At 40.5% G+C, this 21,632-nt stretch overlaps 1 protein-coding gene across 1 annotated transcript; it reads left to right on the top strand.

Annotated features, from left to right (window-relative positions):
* The first annotated feature begins 22 nt into the window (after positions 1-22).
* esco1 (establishment of sister chromatid cohesion N-acetyltransferase 1) lies at positions 23-21,258 on the top strand. The gene is made up of 10 exons (XM_017466843.3): positions 23-124; positions 2,941-4,941; positions 5,119-5,200; positions 5,411-5,489; positions 6,746-6,839; positions 7,534-7,665; positions 7,822-7,911; positions 8,128-8,271; positions 10,691-10,875; positions 20,859-21,258. Exons 2-10 carry the CDS (start codon positions 2,959-2,961, stop codon positions 21,004-21,006), a joined length of 2,937 nt encoding a protein of 978 aa, XP_017322332.1. The 5' UTR covers positions 23-124; positions 2,941-2,958; the 3' UTR covers positions 21,007-21,258.
* Positions 21,259-21,632: the final 374 nt, after the last annotated feature.

The raw sequence follows: 21,632 nt of genomic DNA, 5'->3' as shown, positions 1-21,632 counted from the left end.
GTTTGAAGTCGTGTGTGTCGTTCTGTTGACTTCTTATGCGTTTTGCGTGCGTTTATGTGTGTCTTCGGGGTTTCCGGCAAGCGATCCTCTACTGAAGGAACCGCTTCTGAATGGCCGTCCGCAGGTTAGCTGTGTTGCTAAAGCTACGGTAGCGTCCAAAAACCACACCATACATCATTTGTGGCTTGTCAGAAGAGTACTTCAGTGTCATGTCCTGCTCTGATGTTTTGACACTTCTTTTTTTTTTTTGTTATTTAAGTGCGTGTTTGGACGTTTTCTCAGCTGTTGGAGACCCAGAAACGCCCCCAAAACTCGCTTTAATATGAGACCCAGTGTGTAGAATTGAATCTAATGAGAGTTGTTTTCTCCACTGTTCAATCGAAGTAGATTTCCAACACCAAGAGGGACAGACCACACTGACCTCCTGCTGGTCATTTCATTTATTTATTTATTTATTTATTTATTTATTTATTTATTTATTTATTAAACTTCTTATCCTCATCTTGATATTTTTTTTGGCATCATCACAATGCAGAAAGTTAGAGTAGAGTCACTGTTTATTTATTTATTTATTTATTTATTTATTTATTTATTTATTTTTATACTGCAGTCTCCAAGCACCTTTTACGAGCCCTCAGAACTTCTACTCCATACAACACAGAGATGGGGTTTTCTTTCTTTCTTTCTTTCTTTCCTTCTTCTGATTATTATTATTTTCTGCACTCCTGTGTGTTGGTTTCCTGAGAAACACAAAGTACGTACGCTGTTCTTGGGCAGGTTTATTATGGTACGAAGGTACCAGAATCCCTAGCAGAGCCGGAGAGAGCATCAGGGTGTTGTGGTGTCCGGCATGGGAGCGTAGACATGCCGGAAACATGCGTTTTTAAATATTTCTGTAGCTTGTGCGCTTCAGCGTAACTACCACACACTCATATCCCTGTGCAGGATAAGCAGTAGTCCATCAATGTGAATCTTAATTAAACAGACTAAAAAATGAATTCCGCTGACGTTACACACTCGCACGTTTTACTCTTACGTCACAAAATAACAATATAGCGCCGAGCGTTCTGTATGTTTCGTTTGGCATCAGGTGACGATGTGCTCAGGCATCTTATTTCTAATAGTGTTCGTGCTGGGTCCGAGAACGACTTCGGCGTTCTCTGGGTGCATACGCAGACTCGTCATCCAGCCTTCGACATCACTAGTACGACTTGCTTTTCTGGCAAAACGTGTCCGGCGTTTTTCCGATGTAGAGGTCGAGTGATTGTGGATTTTACCGATATCGATAACGAAGTCGGGCGGTACCTGCCGATAACCAATTAATCGACTGGTAATTGTTTTTTTTTGTTTTTAAAAAAAAGTCGATGCTAAATGAAAACATAACAGTCAAGGTAAAAATATTGCTGAAGTTTATTACAAAAATAAACAGCACTGACTGCATCATGAAAATGTACTGTACTTTTTTTTAAAATGAGAAATATATACACACATACACTGCCCTCCACTAATATTGGTACCCTTGGTAAATATGAGCAAAGAAGGCTGCGAAAAATTGTTTTGTTCAAAAAAATTCACAGAAAAAATACTCTTCTCTCGTGGATATCAAACAATTGCAAACACAACACTGGTTTCTACCAAAAAAAAAAAAAAAAGAATCTTTGTTAAATATTGATGTGCAACAATTATGGGCACACTGATGCACTCATATGAGGGGGAAAAATCTATTTGAAGTATATTCCCATTGATTATTTTACATTTGTTTAGTACACCTGGGTGACGGAACAGGAATTTGTTCAACCGTGACTTCCTGTTGCACAGGGGTAAAAATATGAGGAAACACATAGGCCAGATTCCCTTAGTCATTCATAACAATGGGTAAGACCAAGGAATGTAGCTGTGATGTGCGGCAAAAGGTTGTTGAGCTTCATAGAATGGTAAGTGGCTATAATAAAATGGCACAAGTGTTGAAAATGGCCATTTCCACCATCAGGGCAATGATTAAGACGTTCCAGTCGACTAGAAATGTTATGAATCAACTTGGAATTGGCCGTGTGTCTATTTCGTCTCGACGCACTGTGAAGAGAATGGTTCGAGTGGATAAAAAATCTCCAAGGATCACAGCTGGAAAGTCGCAGAAGTTAGTTGTGTCTTTAATAACTTTTTTGCCAGCATGATGAACCGTCTAGGACAAGGTCGGAAAAGTAGGTTTTTCAGAAAATTCAAAATGGCAGAAAAATGTTTATGACGGAAAATGTCGTCATAGGGTGCATTCGAATCATCTTGAGCCGAGGAATTATTTCCAGGCCTTACGGTTCAAAGGTTATTAGTATAAACATAAGTCAAGATTTGAGCAGTTGGTGGCGCTAGAGGGTTTTTAGAGAGAATGGTCCAATCTTGCTATGGTTAATGTTGAGACCGTCCTCTATCTGTGTGCCAAATTTCATAACTTTCCCACAATGTTTTATGGGCTGCCATCGACTCGAGACATCCAAAATGATTTTTTTTTAAAAAACACTTCAAATAACACAACAAAATTTGTCAGTGATAGTTGTTATTTCGCCTCTAGGGGCCACTCTTGTACTGTATAATTACTGCAGACCTTTCTGAGCCACTCTGCAATGGAAGCAACTGGAAAAACTATCGGTGTGGATTTTTGCCCATAACCGATAGTTCCATCGTTCAGTTATCGACGCTGATTAATCGGAAAAAACAGTCAGTTGACCGCTATTTGTGATATAATTGTTTTTAGTATGTTGAATGCACATTTGCGATGGCTGTTTATAGTTTGTCGCGTTATCTTTCGTCAAATAATTGTTCATTTGTTTGCAATAGCCATTATTAAATTACCACCTTACCATTATTACCGATCTTTTAACTTCTCTTGCTTGCTAATCTGTTGCTCATGTGTCAAATATTGACTCGTTTGCTACTGTGTTTCAGTATTCCATTTTCACTAGAATGCCATGTCAAAAACGAAAAATGCAATCTACTGAACCTGAAGATAATAAGAAACAGGTGGCCCCGAGTCTGACCGCGTCCGAGAAGCCTGGCCGAACACCCCTGCGGCCCACGAGGTCCCAAAGGTTAGGAGCGCCACAGAAGAAAGTTTCCGTTAAGTCCAAAAGAAAATCTTCAACACAGCTAAGAGATGATGTGGAAAACCCGCCTCGTCGCTCGTCTAGACTGAAAACGCCTTCAAATAAGGTGACCGGTGTGAAAAGGAGAAAAACATCAATCAAATCTGCAGTGGCGAAGGAACCAGGCTCCAAAATCAGTATTAAAGCTTCAAACAAAGACGGGGATAAATTGTGTCTGACTTCACCTGTCCTTAAAAAAGGAAGCAAGAAATATTCTTCAAGAGTGAAGAAGGATAAATGTCAGTCTCCGCTTTCGGAAGCAGCTTGCACGGTGTCGGCAGTGATGTACCCTGTATTAATAGAGCACAGCTATGGTCAGCCTCCTGATTCGCACAGTGAAGAAACAACACTGCCAGACAAAAACAAAGCTGGAGGAATCACCCATTTTGGTCTTGATCTGAATGATGATCATGATGCTGCAGTGTTTCATTCAGTGACCCAAGTGAGTCAGTCTTCTGAGGCTAAAACAACAAAAACTATATCACTCGAGGAACAGGAAGAACTCTCCGCTGACCCCATTGGGAAAATCACTGTAAATTTAGATGCTGGAGTAGGTGTGATGAGAGAGCCTCCCCTACAAACATTTTCTAATGCCGTTCAAGAAACTAGCTTGAACAAGCGTGAGTTAAATAGTGAAAACATCTCGGATATTGATGCATTTGCCATGGTGAATACGTATTTTCTACAGGATACTCTACAGAATCTGGTGGTCTGTGACGCTCCTGGCATGACGCAGGGCTCTCCGACCTCAGAAACACTGGACGATATTGAGATTGAACACTGTGTGGTTGAGATTGAAACGTTGGACGACGTCCCTGGTGACCTCAGTGCCTTAGACAATAACGAGCTGCCCTGCCAGGACTTGCAGGAATCGACAGGACTCGAAGAAACCAGCAAAGCTGTGGTATGCAAGGAGAGTACATCACCTCCTTCTCTTCCACAAGACAGTGCAAAAGACACCACACAAGGTTCCCTCGCACAGGCCAGTGCAGAACCGCCCAAAAAGCAAGCAATGAACCCTCAGGCCAGAACCAAGGCTCGGCTGGCAGCAATGGCTAGGGAGAGAGCAGCTGCTGCAAAGAGGCCACCCCCCAAGCAGCTCAACCTCCTAGCTCTGTGTGAGGAAATCGCAGACGACATCGCGTCTGACACGGCGGCAGCGAAAGAAGAGAATACAGAAGAAAGCATTCAATCCAGCGAGATGATTCCGAGTAAAAACGAGGTAGAGAATGCGACAGTTCCCACCGTTTCCAGTGACCTGCCCATCCCAGAAAGCCTCACCGAGGAGACATCGGAACCCAAGGCACACGAGAGTACGCCCAAGAAACGCTTTTTCCTCAGCCAAGTGTCCGTCCCCCTTAAAACCCAAGAGAAAAAGAAGCTGTCCCGATTCCAGAAACTGAGGCAGGTTGAGCTGCAGAGGGACAAACTGACATGGACGCGTGTTAAAAAACTGAAATCGGATCAGGCTAGTCAGGACGACGCGAAAGACTCCACAGAGACTTCACCCGTTTCAGTATCGACCTGTCAAGCGAGCCCTCCTCCTCCCCCTCCTCCTCCTCATTCTCCTCCTCATTCTCCCACACCACTTGCTCCAGCAAACTTGTTAAAAGTGGGATCGAGCGAGTGCAAGAGGACACTCCCGGCCGTGGCGCCACCCATGCCCAATGGTATTACCAGTTTAAAGCCTAGGCCTGTTGTGGAGTATAAGCCATATAATCCCAGACCAAAATACTCACCAGATGACTTTGAGCTGGATGAGCCAGGTGAAGATACTAGCAAGCCAGCCGTTCCCAAACAGGAGGTAAAGACATCAGGACTAATGTACATGTCAATGTTGCCCTTATTCTGCCTCTGACACAACCATACTGATCAGTTCTACCAGTCAAGCGTCTGTATTTATCTCAGAAAACGTATTTAGCACAAACAATACACTATATCTGGCACATTTATTCCATTTTTATGTGTACTTTATTCATAGGGCAGAATGGAACAACCCTCATCTTTGGCTGTAGAGTCCTCTAGAACACCGGGAAAGCACATATGCAGCAAGACCCCTACAGGTAAACATCAATCACTGTTCACTATACCCACATTTAGTGATCGACATTCGACTGTCTCGAGAATTGTGGAATCTGGGCTTTGCGTTCCAGTTGTATGTTGTTGTTTTGCTTTTGTCTCAATCTGAGCATTGTGACTTCTTCTGTGGACTATGACCTATTCCTTTCAAAACCCATAACATTTATTCGGAATATATATTTCCCCGTTACTAGCGTCGACAGGTATCAAGTCCTCTAACCAGCAAGACGGGTCTCCTACGACACCAACGGAAAATTCAGAAGGCAAAAACAGGTATCGTTCCCGTCTTTGAAATGGTAATAAAAGTTCTTTTAAGTCCGAGCTGTAGTAGGCATATCCGCTCACCGTTCACTTTAATAGGAAAACCTGTACACCTATTTATTTAAACCGTTTTAATCAACCAATCAAGAGCTTCCGTTAATGTACGCATCAGACATCAGAACAGGGGGCGGGGTGAGCGCTGTGACTTTAATGCGTGGTCGTCGGTGTGAGATGGGCTGGTTTGAGTGTTTCAGAAACCGCTGAGCTCTTGGGATTTTCAACCACAACAATCTCTAGAGTTTATACAGAATGCTGTGGAAAACAAAAAAAAGTGTCCTGTGAGCACAGGGTCTGCAGGCCAGAATGACCAGACTGGAAGTCTATAGTAACTCGCATAAGCACTCTTTGCAACCGCGGTGAAGAAAAAAAAGCACCTCAGAATGCACAACACATCAAAGCACTCCTGTCAGCCAAGAGCAAGCATCTGAGGCTGTCATGGGCGCAGACTCGCCCAAACTTGATGTGGGCTTCTCCTGTTGTAGCCCATCCAACTCAAGGTTTGAAGTTTTGTCCACGTTGAGATGTATTTCTGCTCACCACGGTTAAAGTAAAGAATGATCAATACGAGTTAGCATATCTTTCCTGGCAGCTTGAACCCATCAGGCCATTTTCCCCTGACCTCTCGTATCAACAAGGCGTTTCCACCCTCAGAACCATTGTTTGTTTCTCACACCATTCTGTATAAACTCTACATAAAATCTTAGATCAGCAGGTTCTGAAATACTCAAACCAGCCCATCTGGCACAAACAACCACGCCACGGTTAAAGTCACAGAAATGACGCTTTTCCCCCCCGTTCCGATGTGAACATTAACCGAAGCTCTTGAACTGTATCCGCATGATTTTATGCGTTGTGCTACCACGTGATTGGCTGATCGGGTGTTCTTATTAAAGTGGACAGCGAGTGTAGTTTGACTCGCTTCATGTCATTAAAGGATAAATTCACTCACTTAAATCACTTGCATATCAGTGTTGTGTAATTATTATGTGATATTTAACAGCGTCCAGTAGGATTGGGCGATATGGATGATTTCATTATCTTTGCTAGGACATTCATGTGACCAAACTCGTTTTTGCTGGGTTGTGGAGCTGAACGCGGGTGATTAAAAAAGCGCCAGGGTGCTCTGTTAAAGTGGTGTATCTCATCAGTGCACTGTTTCTACTTGATGAGCAATGCATTATTTGTTTATTTTTATCTATTTTTTTTAGGGGCAGCTGTGGCAGTGGGTCAGACGCAGAGCTTAGGAATGAGGTTACGGATAATTTAAGGGCTGCAAGCCTCGAAGGAGAGCAAAAAACCCCCGTAAGTTTCATTTTATAAGCAGCTCCAAGAATTTTGAAGCAGCCTGAAACATATATACAAGTATAAGCGACATACAGTATCTCACAAAAGTGAGTACACCCCTCACATTGTTGTAAATATTTGATTATACCTTTTCATGTGACGACACTGAAGAAATGACACTTTGCTACAATGTAAAGTAGCGAGTGTACAGCTTGTGTAACAGTGTAAATTTGCCGTCCCCTCAGAATAACTCAACACACAGACGTTAATGTCTAAACCGCTGGCAACAAAAGTGAGTACACCCCTAAGTGAAAATGTCCAAATTGGGCCCAATTAGCAATTTTCCCTCCCCGGTGTCATGTGACTTGTTAGTGTTACAAGGTCTCAGGTGTGAATGGGGAGCAGGTGTGTTAAATTCGGTGTCATCGCTCTCACACTCCCTCATACTGGTCACTGGAAGTGTACTCACTTTTGTGAGATACTGTATATTTCTTAGATTTATTTTCACTTCTTTAGCTGCTAGTATGCCATAGATTTATTAATTTTTTTTTACTGAAATGCGATGTGCAAATATGATCTGAATCAGTATTGTTATCGAGTTCTCTCTTATGACACTACCTGGAATCGTAGACCTCACCCAAAAAATCTCACGTTTGTACAGAGTATTAATTAAAGTTCCTGTCTGATTGTGATTATATCTTGTGTGATGAAGGAGAAGAACCAGAACGCATTTGGAGCCACGACTTGCAATGTGTGTGGGATGCTGTATTCTCCTTCCACCACCGAGGATGAGACCCAGCACCTGCTCTTCCACAACCAGTTCATCAGTGCCGTCAGATATGTGGTGCGTGTTTTAGCCTTACCTTACCAGATATTACAACAGTTCTGTTTCCCATCATTTTGTCCCCCTCCCCGAAGTGATGGACTACCTATATAACAGCCTCTGTGTTTGTTTATGGACACGCCGATATCAGTGCAACTTATTTTGAATCTTTTACAGGGTTGGAAGAAGGAGAGGATTTTAGGGGAATACCCAGATGGCAAGATTATACTTGTTCTCCCAGATGACCCTAAATACGCACTGAAAAAGGTACTGCTTACTCAGATCAGTCTTCTAATTTAAAGTGCTTTCATTGCTATATAAATACAGCACAGGGTTCCAAAAAAAAAAAAAAAATTGTAGTGGGGTAGTTAAAAAGAAGTCCTTCGTTCACTGGTTTTACTTAACGCTAAATAAAACCTTTAATAAATCAGATGAATATATTAGAATTTATTAATAGCTCGTTCTCATTTTGTCTGATTTGAGGTGGAGGAGATAAGAGAAATGGTGGACAATGATCTGGGATTCCAGCAAGTGGAGACTAAGGTCCCTTCCCAGACCAAAACCTTCCTCTTCATTTCAAATGACAAGAAGGTGACTGGGTGTCTGATCGCTGAACACATTCAGGAGGTCAGCGCTTTTTTATTTATTTATTTTTTAAAAAGCTTAAGTAATGTAATTGGGGTTTTTTTGTTGTTGTTGTTGTTGTTGTTGTTGTGGGGTTTTTTTTTGGTCCAGTATCATGTACATGTGAAAACATTTTAAATTGGGGCTGCTTAAAATTTCACTTAACGCATGCAGTGACATCACGCAGAAGGATTTAGAATTATTTGTTTTACTAAACCGAATCGTTTGAATTAAACATCAAATAGAACATACGGGGGGGGGGGGGGGGTGGTCTAGTGGATATATGATACGTGCGATATAATGAGCGAAACAACAAGTAGGCCAACACCAAAAAATGGCGCGTGTAAATGTTTGCGTGAACCAAACCGAGCAAAAAAAAAAATCGATGGCAGATTTACGAAGGTTTTGTAAAAAATGTTGATTTTCTTCGTATTCGTGTGTTTGTATGTTGATAAAATGGCAATGACTCGTCGCCACCAGTGTCACTGGGTGTGTGCGTACCACGGTCGATTCGGGTCTGGTGACGACCGCAAAACCACCGTAAAACTGGCCCGGAGCGGAAAGCCAGACGCCATGGCAAAGCAGCTTACGGCTACCTTCTATACACAAGTCTGCACACGCCTATTAAAATGGCAGGTTTTTGCGATGTAAAAAATGAGGCTAAATTAAACTGTATAAGAACATTTTTGCACATTTATTGTGAGATTGCCAAAAAAAAAAAAACCAGCAGGAAAACAACAAAATTAAAGTAACCCGCTTGAATAAGTGTGCACACCCTGTATAACTGGAAATGTGGCAGGGTTCAAAATCAACCAGTCTCATTCAAACTCGTGTGAAATACAAGTTACTATACACCTGCCATCAATTAAAGTGACTGGTTAACCCCAAATTAGCCCCAAGTTAACAGCTGTTCCTATAGCATTTTCCTGACATCGTCCTGGTAACATCCAACTGGAAATGCCATGGGCCGTAAAGAGCTTACAAAGCAGGTACAGGATCTTGTTGTTAAAAAATATCAAACCGGAGAGGGTCACAAAGAAATTCCAAGGCATTGGATATACCGTGGAACACTATAAAGATCAACAAGTGGAGCAAATGTGGCACGACAGTGACGTAGAACAGGAGAAAACTGGTCAGGGAGGCCTACAACAACATTACAAGAATTGCAGCAATTTCTGGCAAGTATTGGTTGCTCCCTACATCTGACAGTCTCCTGAATTTTTCCTTTCTGGGCTACAGGGTAAGGTGGAAAGATGGAAGCTTTTTAAAAAATATATATTATTATTTTATATATATATATATATATATATATATATATATATATATATATATATATATATATATATATATATATATATATATATAATATATATATACATACATACATACATACATACATATACATACATACATACACGTGTGTACTATGGGGCTGTTTTTCTTCAGCTGGAACCAGGACTTTAATCAGGGTGGAAGGAATAATGAATAGCTCCACATACTAATCCATTTTTGGATCAAAACACTTAAGATGAAGAGGAATTTCACCTTTCAGCATGACGGCGACCCGAAGCCTCCGAATCAACAAAGGAACAGCTTCACCAGTACAAGGATCTGGAACGGCCCAGCCAGAGTCCAGATCTAAATCCAATAGAAAGTCTTTGGGCGGACCTGAAGAGGGATGTGCACAGGAGAAGCCCAGGCGGTTTGACCGAGTTAGAATGCCTTCGTAAGGAAGAATGGCAAAATATTGCTAAGTCAAGACGTGCCAGCTGATCGACTCTTACCCAAAAAGATCGAAGGCCGTGATCAAATCTAAAGGTGCTTTAACTAAGTATTAGCTTAGGGGTAAACTAATGCACCAGGGTTGTTAATTAATTAATTGATTGATTGATTGATTTTTCCTAAAATGATTCTTACTTTTTACGTTTTTCAGTTTAATTTATAGGTTGTGATTTCGCAATAAAAGTAGAAAAGGTTCTGAAATGATTTGTCTTGGTTTCATTTTTTACATCACCAAAACCTGCCAATTTCACAGGGGGTGTGTAGATTTTTGTATCTTCTATATGTGTGTGATTTTTTTATTATTATTATTATTATTATTATTTTTAATTATTTTTTTTTTTAATAAATTTTTTTAAGGCCATTTAGGTCTATATGAAACAATAAATATTGTGTGTGTGTGTGTGTGTGTGTGTGTGTGTGTGTGTGTGTGTTTTGTAATAAATAAGTGATTTGAACTTGACACCATAATCCGTGTATATAAAGGCCGAATGTTACAGACATGACTAAAGTGACATTACTCATTTAGTTGCATCTCCATTTAATTTTATTTGGATGACTTTTTTTTTTGGTTTTGCATATCGTACTTCTGTGTCGTTTTCAGAAGTAATCCACCAGTGGATTTATTGATTCCTGTGTATAGGGTTACAGGGTGATCGAAGAGCCAGTGCCAGAAGGATCCGAGAGGGAGAAGGTGATGTTTGAGCGCCAGAGGGCCTGGTGCTGCTCTACTGTTCCAGAGCCAGCAGTTTGTGGGATCAGTCGCATTTGGGTTTTCAGCATGATGAGGAGGAGAGGCATTGCATCACGAATGATCGAGTGTCTCAGGTGAGCATCAGCCATTATATCACCTTTTAATCACTGTAGCAATACGTCTAGTGAATCACATACCTAACATGGTTCAGGCATATCTGATTAATCATTTTAGGTACATTTTTGTTAAAGCTTTCAGAATTCAGATTCAGTAGCTAGATACTGTAGTTCTCAACATTGGTTGGTCATCGGATAAATAAATCATCAGAGGGAAATGAAAGACTGAAGCGTTCTGCTTGTTGAAGACTTGCACTTTGTCTCACTACAATAATAACATTGTTGCCTTGTAAGTCTACTCAGTTTACTACAGATTAATTTTTACATGTGATAGCCAAAAAGTGTTCTTACGGGCCACAATACATTTTGAGAAACCATGTTGGGAACCCCATACTACATGCATATGCACGAATGTTACATATGCATAAACAACCGACATGTAGATGAAATAAAAATATGGGAATAACTTTATTATTAATTAAATTATATTATGCAGGACACTTGTGTGATAACAATATGATCCCTATGTGTACAATAATGACACATTCATATGTATGGTGGTGCTTATTGTTTTTTCACTGTTTACTGTGCATCACTGCAGAACCACCTTATAAATCTAGCAACCACCTGAGTTTTTGCGATTGCCACAACTCCCAACTGGACAGCTCATAATAATGATAGTCTTTATTAGTCACGTATACATTACAGCAGGGTGAAATTCTTTTTTCCGCATATCCCAGCATGTTAGGGAGCTGGGGTCAGAGCGCAGGGTCACCCATGGGGTTAAGGGCCTTGCTCAAGGGCCCAACAGTGGCAGCTTGGCAGTGCTGGGGCTCGAACCACCGGCCTTCCGCTCAGTAACCCAGAGCCTTAACCATCACTTTTCACCAATATTACTGCGCACTCCGGTACTCTCCTAAAACCAGAAAGGTGGAACTGCTAATTTTCATGTCTTTATTTGAGCTATCCCTTGTGGACGATGGAAAATCGTGAGCAGGGAAGAAATAAATATCGCAAAACCCTATTATGCACAATGAATAATAATAATTATTATTATTATTATAGTGTTTTATTTCGGTTTCATTTTGAGACATTTTAAGTGCTTAATATAAAAGATTAGACAAAGAATAAAACAAAATGTGTATTTGTACTGTTTATTGTCAGGAAGTATGACTACAGTAAAACTGCAGTTTGAACAGGTTGGTCTTTAATCCGGATTCTAAAACCATTTATCGAGCCTGCATGCCTAATAACTTCTGGAACAGTAATCCAGAGTTTCGCGCCGATACAGAGAGCGTAGACATCTATCATAGGCAGCAGCCAGTGTTAATGGAGTAATGTGATTGGACTATCTTTTCCTGAAAAAACACGGTTGATTTCTCCAACTATACTACTCAAACTATTCAGCATTCAAAGCACATTCAAACTTATGTAATCCGATGGGTAGGAGACGTTGTCGCATGCAGGTTGGACATGACCAAACTTGCGGAGCTACACAGAGAGAGATATAATAATGTCCGAATAGTTGGTCTGGACCCAACCCAGGAAGGAGATGGCCCTATCGGTTCCTTCGAAAGATTTTGCAGATATGGATCCTTACACTTCCCAAAGGGCCGATCGAGATTGAATGAATCTCAAATGTACAATGGCCAGTCAGCATACGTCACTGAGACTAAGAATCACTGAGCGATAAGAATACCAAGATTGTCCAGCAATTGTGCAGGGGGCCAGAGATGCAACCCAAAAAAAAAAAACATATTCAAGATTGAAATTGATGTTCTTCACCGACTACAGCATTGCCACCTCACACAGACGGAGGGTATACGCAACCATCTGGAAAGATCTCCGGACTGTCCCATTCTTCCTGATCTATCCAGCCACACTCCATTCTACCTAGAGTGGTGAAAAGATTTCCCATGAGAGGAAGCAGAGGAAGAGTTCTTGTTTAATAGCGTACCCCAAAAGCATGACGGGTTTCACGAAAGAAAACCATCAAGAGATGGTATCACATTAAGAACTGTAGTTGAACAAAGTCCGTTAGGCACTTCTAACTTGACGACAAGATTAAGATTATGTCCACTTGAGTAAGTTTTGTTTAAATGGACTACATCCCAGCTGCACTTGAAGTTTACCCCTGGAGATCCAGTTTCGAAGGTGAAATCTAGGGGGCTCCGTTTGGTCCGATATGACTGTTTCAACACATGGATCTCCACAAGTCTAGTCGACTGCATGGCAATAGAGGCTAGCACTCTGTCTTAACAGTGTTATTGCTTTGTCATTATTAGTTGGTTTGTTGTGTTCCTTTCCAACTTGGTACTTTAATTGATTCCTGCTTATTGTGAGACGAGGAGCGTCTGATGTCATAAAATGCATCTGATGTTGTCGTGGTTCCTATACACAAAGTGCAGGAACAGCAGTCCTGGAGAACGGGGGGAAAAAAGAGATCTAGGCTTTACAGTCAGTGCGTTTTTACATGGACAACAATAATCCGATATTAACCCGATTAAGAAACTAGCATGTAAACGGCGATTATTTATTTTGACCTTGTTATGACCATAATCCGAATAAAGTCATACTAGAAGTAAACAGAAATCGAATTAAGACGTGCGGAGTACTCCTGTTTTAGTCACAATACCGACATGCGTTACAGACATGTACACACCTTAATCACGCTATTAACGTCGTGTGGGAGTTTTCACCGCATTGTGCGACAGGACACGTACACACACGACCGTTTGACGGCAAACGAGAGCACGGCTGCGTCCCAAACCGCGTATTTACCCGCTGTATAGTAGGAGAAATACATGCATCTCAGCTACTATATAGTAGGTAAGTACGCGGTTTGGGACGCAGCCCACGGTTTCAAGCGGTCGTCTATTTGCACGTACAGTACGACGAATAATTAACCGCACTTAAAGCATTCGTAAAATTACAAATAAAAACACTCAAAACTGTATACGGTCCCATAACAAAGACCAACTGTATGTCGATACGTGAAATTCCGGAGGGACGGCGTGGCGCGGTGACGTAATGACGTGTGCCGTTAATCGATCTATGTTCTATAACATGTAAAACCTGAACATGAAAGGAGTATTCTAAAAGCAACTCATGTAAACACCTTAATCACAATATTATACGTCTTATTCAGAATAAAGTCAATAATTAGATTACTGCTGTCCATGTCAACATAGTCATTGAACCTCGCAGATCTATGGCAAAGTCAAAGCACGTTCTGCAGAGATTATACTTTTTTTTCTTTTTTCTGCCAGACATCAACCGTACTCTAGAATTGAGTAGAAATCTCAGATCATAACCCCCTGTTGACAGAATTTCAGACTGAGTTTAAGAGCAGAGTAACGGAATGTCTAGCATTTCATGTCAACAGTGTAGACAATCCAGTTTTCATATGGTTTTATTGGGACTCAAGGCTTGCTTCTGAACAAAAGAACAAAACAAAACGAGGAGCGCTCAAATCGAAGGATTAGAAAAACTTCTTTAATCTCTCAAAAGAAAAAAAAAATACTAAAACCATGGAAAACCTGCTGAAAATCTCCAGTGCAGAGCTGAACAAACTGCTGTGAAGAAAAGCATAATTTATCATGCACAGGGTCAGTCAAAATGATTATTTTTAATGTACTGTTACAAATGGACTTCAAGAAAATAATAATACTTAAAGTTTTGTGAAATGTGACCTACAACATGAACACAGTGCCCTGGTCAGTTAAAATCTAACTGATGATGATGACCCAAGCAAAGCCTCCCTATTGAGCACCATACAAATCCTACATTTTGTTATATTATGGCAAGACCCATCCACTAACAAGCTTAAAAAGTGTTTCGTTTTTTTTCCCCCCACTTCTCGGAAATAAGGAACGGTCCCTCCTTAACCTCTTCCCTTGGTCTCAGCTACAATCCGACCCTCTCCTGCCCTGATCCCTCGTCCCGCTCCTACTCCCCCTCTCTCTTCACACAGGTGTCCACTTCCTGTCTGCAATCATGCAGTGAACTGCTCCAACACCACCTCTGTCCTGGTGGTGGGGTACATATAATCCGGGATATGAGGCATCTCTCTGCCAACTTGCTTTATGGACAGCACCAACAGTGGTTAACACAATCTACTTTGCCAGGGCAAAGTATGCAGCGAATACTCTGCTGAGATGGCACATAAGTCCAAGAGCCACCACGTCTGCACCCGGACATATTTGCCGAGGAACTAGTGGACCTTTTCACCAATGCCAAGTCAACAGGTTGTTGTTCTCGATGGCAGAGCTGGAAAGCTGGCTACCCCACATCTGGCCTCACCATCTTCTCTCCTCAACATTCTTCCAGTGTTGCACAGAACTTCGCAACCAAGCTACAGAGACCTGCTCATGGCTCTGAGGTGGAAGGCAAGACCTTAGTTGTGAAAAACTTGGAGTGAAAAGCAGATCTTCTGTCCCTGGAGGCTGGAAAAGTTTGGGCACTTGGACTGAATCATCACCTGAAGGCTGTAACTTAGTAGTGCTGGAAATTTTTTTTAAATGCAAGATCCTCGCACATGGGCTTTGTATGTCCTTAGGTGGAAAGCCTGTAGTGAAAAGTGAACAGATTTATTTTTTCTGTGTGTGTAAATTTACATACAAGAAGACCAAGTAATATAAACCACGACCTTAAAGAAGTGCTTTGCCGTCTCTATCCAAAACACTTCCTCATGCTAGTTCACTAGGTCAAGGGGCAATGAATACCATAGAGGATTTTAAACCCAGTCATTTTATATTATTGGCATCAATTAAAGAATACAAGAAAACAACTAAAGAATTATTCATTTAAGAATACGAGCATTCAAGAATATTAGGAACGAATATGGAAAATGGAGAAACCAAGCCAACGTACACCCATAAATCAAGACTAACACTAGTCATTCAACTATGACAAAAGAAATGGCGCTGTATAAACGGAGAACTGACCGGTCCGTGCGTAAGTCATAAACAAATGCCTTGAAGATTTCGTACATGCGAGGACAAAAGCTGTCTTATAAATCTGTTCTGTTAGCAGTTTCCCTGCTAACGGTGTGACATGCTTGGTTTGCATTATCACCTGGTTACAGTGTTGTTGTTTTTTTTCCCCCTTCTGTTTTTAGGTCACACCATATTTTTGTCACCATGCTTACTTAATACACTAAGGTTCTGTTACACTGCTAAATATTTTCTTGGCATTGAAGTGAGTCAAAGCAACGCCCACTTGTGTTCCACCGTTGCCTTTCTGCCAACATACACAAGTGATTACGAAGAAAAATCGGCATTTCTGAATCTTTTGATCTGACTTTCAAACACGTACACAACCCTTTTACTAAAAGGTTGATGAATGAGGCAGAGTGCATGTATTTTTATTATGTAAAACATTTATTGTACATTTACAGCAACCTGATGTTTTCTCCATGCATTTTATTATCTAATACAATATGAGCAAAGAAAAAATGTGAAAAAATGGTCTTTTATTGTTTAACCTTTTGACCTCTTGCGCAAAAAAAATCACAAAAAATACCAACATGGATAAAAATGGATATCAAATCATTGCAAACACAACACAGATTTATCTAAAAAATAATAATAATAATAATAAAAATTCATTGTTAAATATAGGTGTGCAACAATTATTGGCACCCCTATGAATTCATACAAGAAAAATATATTTTAAGTATATTTGCATTGATATTATTTAAAAATGTTAGTAGACCTGGGTGACTAGGAACAGGAAATTGTTCAACCATGACTTCCTGTTTCACAAATGAGGACAAATTCCTTTAGTCATTCATAGCAATGGGTTAGACTAAGGAATATAGCTGTGATGTGCAGCAAATGGTTGTTAAGGTTCACAAAATGGGAAGTGGCTATAAGAAAATAGCACAAGCGTTTCCACCACCAGGGCAAGAATTAAGACGTTCCAGTCAACTGGAAATGTTATGAATCGATCTGGAATTGGACGTGTGTCTATTAGGGATGTCACGATACCAAAAATCTAGTAGTCGGTACCGATACCAGCAAAAATACACGATACTCGATACTAAAGTCGATACCACGGTGTGTAAAAATAAATAAATAATACTTAAACATGAATTCCTTTATTTAACCATTTGAGCATTATAAAAAACAATAGTGGCAACAGTCACATAATAAAAAAAAAAAGCAATTACAAAATAGATATATAATAAATATGTAAACAGTTGAACATTTTTAAAAACACAACAATGGCGTGTAGCCTTCAAATAATAAATAAAATGGAACACTTACAAAATAGATCAATTACAAAATCACCAAGACTTTTTTTAAGGCACAACTTTACCATTACGATACCAGATTCAAACAAAAATGGCATCACTTTTCATGGCTTCTTGAACTTTTTCTTGACCAGTTCAAGGTTTCTGGAAAGGAACACCAACATATCTATGTTATCCTGGGTCAGTCTTGAACGCCTTGGACTGACTATAATCCCTGAAGTACTGAATACTCTCTCAGAAGCACAGCTTGATGCAGAGATACCTTCTGGCATACTCTGATAGCAGAGGTATATGTGCTCCCATTGGTTTTCCACCAGGTGAGTGGACCCTCCTCAACACTGAGTTCTGGCATTTTGCTGTATACCAGAAACGCTCCATTTAAACGGTCACTTGTGGAAAGCCCCTGAGTCGCTGTGGCATCACTGCCTTTCTTTTCTCCTTGGATACTCGAAAGGACGTGTTTCAAGTCAGTTTTCGACTTTTTAGATGGCCTGTCTTGGCTTGAAACCTCTGCTCCTCTTGGCACATGGGCTCCATCTCCGCCATCAGCATCATTCCTTATTTGGTCCAGAAGCCTTTGTTTCACATTAGCCTCAATTGCAACAAAGCTATCTTTAAACCTAGGGTCCAGGTAGGTGGCAGTGTTCAAAAGCAGCTGTAACTCCTCATAATGCTGCCTGAGATTTTCTTTGATTGCAACTTTCATTTCCCTAGCAAGTATAGAATCACTGTCTTCATCATCAAGACAAGACAGTATCTTCCACCTCAGTGGTAAGACAGATGAGAGGGTTGTGTTTCTCACCACAGAGTGCATCTGTAAAAGGACTCACTGGTCCAAGGACTTCTCTTAAATTGTAATGTCTGATCTTTAGGCATCAGGTGCCATTTTTTTTCGGTCCTCTGCCAGGACGGCACGTACAGTTTGCGCTGCTCCAAAAACCTTTCGACCGTATCATACGATGAATTCCAGCGGGTGGGTTCATCATGTATGAGTTTATGTTCTGGGAGTGAGAGGTCTGTCTGTTTTTTTGGTGAGTTGGCGTGAGAGCTTTGGTGATCTAGTGAATGTAGATACTATTTTGCGAAGCCTTGACAGTTCTGCAGATACCCTGTTGATGGTAACTACTTTATTTACTGCAAGGTGTAAATTGTGTACGAAACATGGGATGCATGTGTAGTCATCTTTGAAGGCCTTTTGGTTATTGGACGCATTGTCTGTTGCGATGCCTACCATTCTAGAAATGTCCAATTTCCATTCTTCCTGTATTTTCTTCTCAAAGGCCTCCTTCAAACTCTCCCCTGTGTGCTCAGTGTTCAGACCACTACAGCCCAAGCACCAGGAGTTCATCTCCCAGGACTTGGTTATGTACTGCATGGTAATGGACATGAATGTGTCTGCAGCTCTGCTTGTCCACAGATCCATTGTGCAGGCATAAAATGGATTTTCTTTGAGATGTTCTGAAATGAGGTCTCTGGTTTCGGTGTATAGTTTGGGGATCTCTGTATAGATGAAGTAATTTCTGCTTGATGGCTGGTATCTGGGGTTGAACTGCTGAAGCATTTGCTGGAATCCATGCTTTTCTACAGTGTAGAAAGGAACTTGATCCATGCGTATGAATTCAGCAACTGCCCTATCCAGTTTCCTTGCTTCGTTTGAGGTTTTTGTCATTTTCTGTGCCTTTGAAGAGCTTCTGTTAAGGTTGACTGTGTTAATGTTTGCTGACTTTACTCCTGACTCTCCTGGTGAACATCCTCCTCTGGCTGATGCTGGAGAGATAGAGAGAGATTTTAGTTATCAAACACTGTCTGACAATGACTAAAACAGTGGAGTCTACAGGTGCTAAGGTGCACTCCTAAACACACACCTTATACGCTGAATGCAAGCATTAGTTTAAATTCACTGACATGGTCTCAGGCCGAAAAGATTTATTAAAACCATTAAAATAATTATTTAATCTAGTGACATTAGGCTAGATTTTGCTGACAGGACACGGGCTGAATGGCGATGCATGGTGGCCCAGTAGGAGGGAGTTTATAACATTACAATGCGTTAGCATCGTTAACAAATAACCGGCTATCGCTAACATTACACGGAGCGTAACGTTAGCTGGTTTCACGGCAACAATGCCAGCTGCCTCAAACAAACATAATGTAGGACCGCCTTTCAGGATAAGGATTAGAAGTTTTACAGTTTGTTTGACGTTAATATGACTTGAATCTCACTCACCTTGAGTTCTTTGAAGAGATCGGGGTGCCTGTCTTTCAGGTGTTTCGCCAAATTCGAGGTGTTTCCTCCCTTTGTTTGAAGTGAACGATGGCATCGTTTGCACACCGGCTTCAAAGCATCAATTATATGTCCGTTTTTATCCGCCTCGAATGCAAAGTATTTCCATATTCGACTCTTTCCTCTTTTCCTCTCAACAACTCGGGGAGGAGCTGAACTTCATCTTTTGTAGTTTTCCCTGTGTAAAACTACAAGTGAACAACAACTACGTAGTTGTTGTTCTGCTTTACCACTTGTGGACCGAATAAAACACTTGTGCGTATTTTGCTGCCCCCATCAGGTCCGGAAGAATCGCAACGACGGTACTTTCTTTACATACGGTACTTTCTTTACATACGGTACTAACGCTACTGCAGAAATTATGGTGGTGGATCTTTAATGTTTGGGGCTGTTTTTCTGCCAGAGGACCTGGACATTTTGTTAGGATACATGGCATCATGGATATCAAATATCAACAGATATTAAATGAAAACCTGACTGTCTCTGCCAGAAAGATTAAAATGGATCGTGGTTGGATCTTCCAGCAGGACGATGATCCAAAACATACATCAAAATCAACACAAAAATGGTTTACTGACCACAAAATCAAGGTCTTGCTATGGCCGTCCCCTGACCTGAACCCCATAGAAACCCTGTGGGGTGAACTGAAGAGGAGAGTCCACCAGCGTGGACCTCGAAATGTGAAGGATGTGGAGAGATTCTGTATGGAGGAACCCTCTCACCGTGTATTCTCCAACCTCATCAGGCGTTATAGGAGAAGACTCGGTTTCTATTCAGTGTTGACTAAAATGGTGCCAATAAGAATTTTTTTTATTATTATTATTATTTTATTTTTTTTATAAACCCATGTTGTGTGTTTGCAATTGTTTGGTATCCATGAGGGCAGAGAATTTTTGTGAATTTGAACAAAAGATCAAAAGGTTAAACAATAAAGACAATTGTTTTCACAGCCCTCTATATGTGTATTTTGTTCTCCAGCCTGTCAAAAACATTAGCGCAGCTAAAGCTGAATAATACAGTAAATATACCGCAAACTCCTTGAATGACTCACTCTCACACAATATAACAGGGCTTGTAGTCTAGCTCTATCCATACAAATGATTGTAGTAACATGTCTACAGTAAAAAAAAAAAAAAACTAGAGTGCCTTTATAAAAAGAACCAATTCATTTACTTAACAAATTTCTTTCCCAGTGATTGTGTTTTATTTGAAAATCTGTATATTTAGAATTGTAATAGTCAAAATACTCTGATTTCTCATATACACCATCATCAGTAATCATTGTGTTTAGACTTATAATCGTTATACTTTATAAATTCTAATATACACCATTATCAGTAATCAGTGTATTTAGACTGGAAATGTGTTTCTTCTTTTAACTGCTAAATACATCATCTTTTCTACATTTAAAATTTTTCTACCGTCATGTTCTCACTCACACTGTTTGTTTTTCCATTTCAGGAACAATTTCATCTATGGGTCGCATTTAAGCAAAGATGAGATCGCTTTCTCAGACCCGACACCTGACGGCAAGCTTTTTGCTACTCATTACTGTGGAACCTCACAGTTTCTGGTGTACAACTTCATCAGTGGGACACGTTCAAACTGACGACACTCATAAACGGACCCAGCACTTTCACAAAGTCCCTCCCCTCGAATATTACAGCAATTTTAGAGGAACAATGTCAACCGTTGCATCCAAACACAAAATGGACCCAAGAAAACGGAGCTACACCTGGGAAGATTTTAGCAGCTTTTACTAATAAGAGGCACGGGCTTATCGTTGGCGAGCTTCTTTTAAAAAGAATGTTGATCATGTCGGATACTTATTTTTAAAAATACATATCCTAATATAATTTCATTTCAGATTCCAAAGTGGTATGGGCAGGGAGGAGTTAATCCCAGATCAATTATAGGTTCTATTCAATAAGTAACATTTTCAACCAGTGGAAATCATGTATACCTGCCTTATGCAATTATGATGTCTACTTCATCAAGGCCATCTCATATGGAAATGTGCATTGGGTAACACTTCAGAGTAGCAAATAGCGATTAAGTTTGGTTAAAAGCGTGTGCAGTTCTCTCAGGTTTAGTTCAAAGCCTATTTTAAGACTTCCTATATCTTGTAGAAGCCATTTTGTGTAGAGCACAGTTACAAAATCAATGTTTGCTAATCCTCGTTGAACATAGGGGAAAATATATGAAATATACTACTGCAAACAATGTCTCTCTCCT

The sequence above is a fragment of the Ictalurus punctatus genome, chromosome 1 (assembly GCF_001660625.3).
Source record: "Ictalurus punctatus breed USDA103 chromosome 1, Coco_2.0, whole genome shotgun sequence".
Lineage (NCBI taxonomy): Eukaryota > Metazoa > Chordata > Actinopteri > Siluriformes > Ictaluridae > Ictalurus > Ictalurus punctatus.
Note: the sequence above shows the minus strand (reverse complement) of the source record. Positions and strands in the feature narration are given on the sequence as shown.

What these genes read in the sequence shown, in the direction of transcription:
- esco1 (XM_017466843.3), top strand. Translation starts at nt 2,959, where the DNA reads ATGCCATGTCAAAAACGAAAAATGCAATCTACTGAACCTGAAGATAAT. An exon ending in CAGCCGTTCCCAAACAGGAG is followed by an intron (nt 4,942 to 5,118) that starts GTAAAGACATCA and finishes CTTTATTCATAG; the next exon opens with GGCAGAATGGAACAACCCTC. An exon ending in CTAAATACGCACTGAAAAAG is followed by an intron (nt 7,912 to 8,127) that starts GTACTGCTTACT and finishes GTCTGATTTGAG; the next exon opens with GTGGAGGAGATAAGAGAAAT.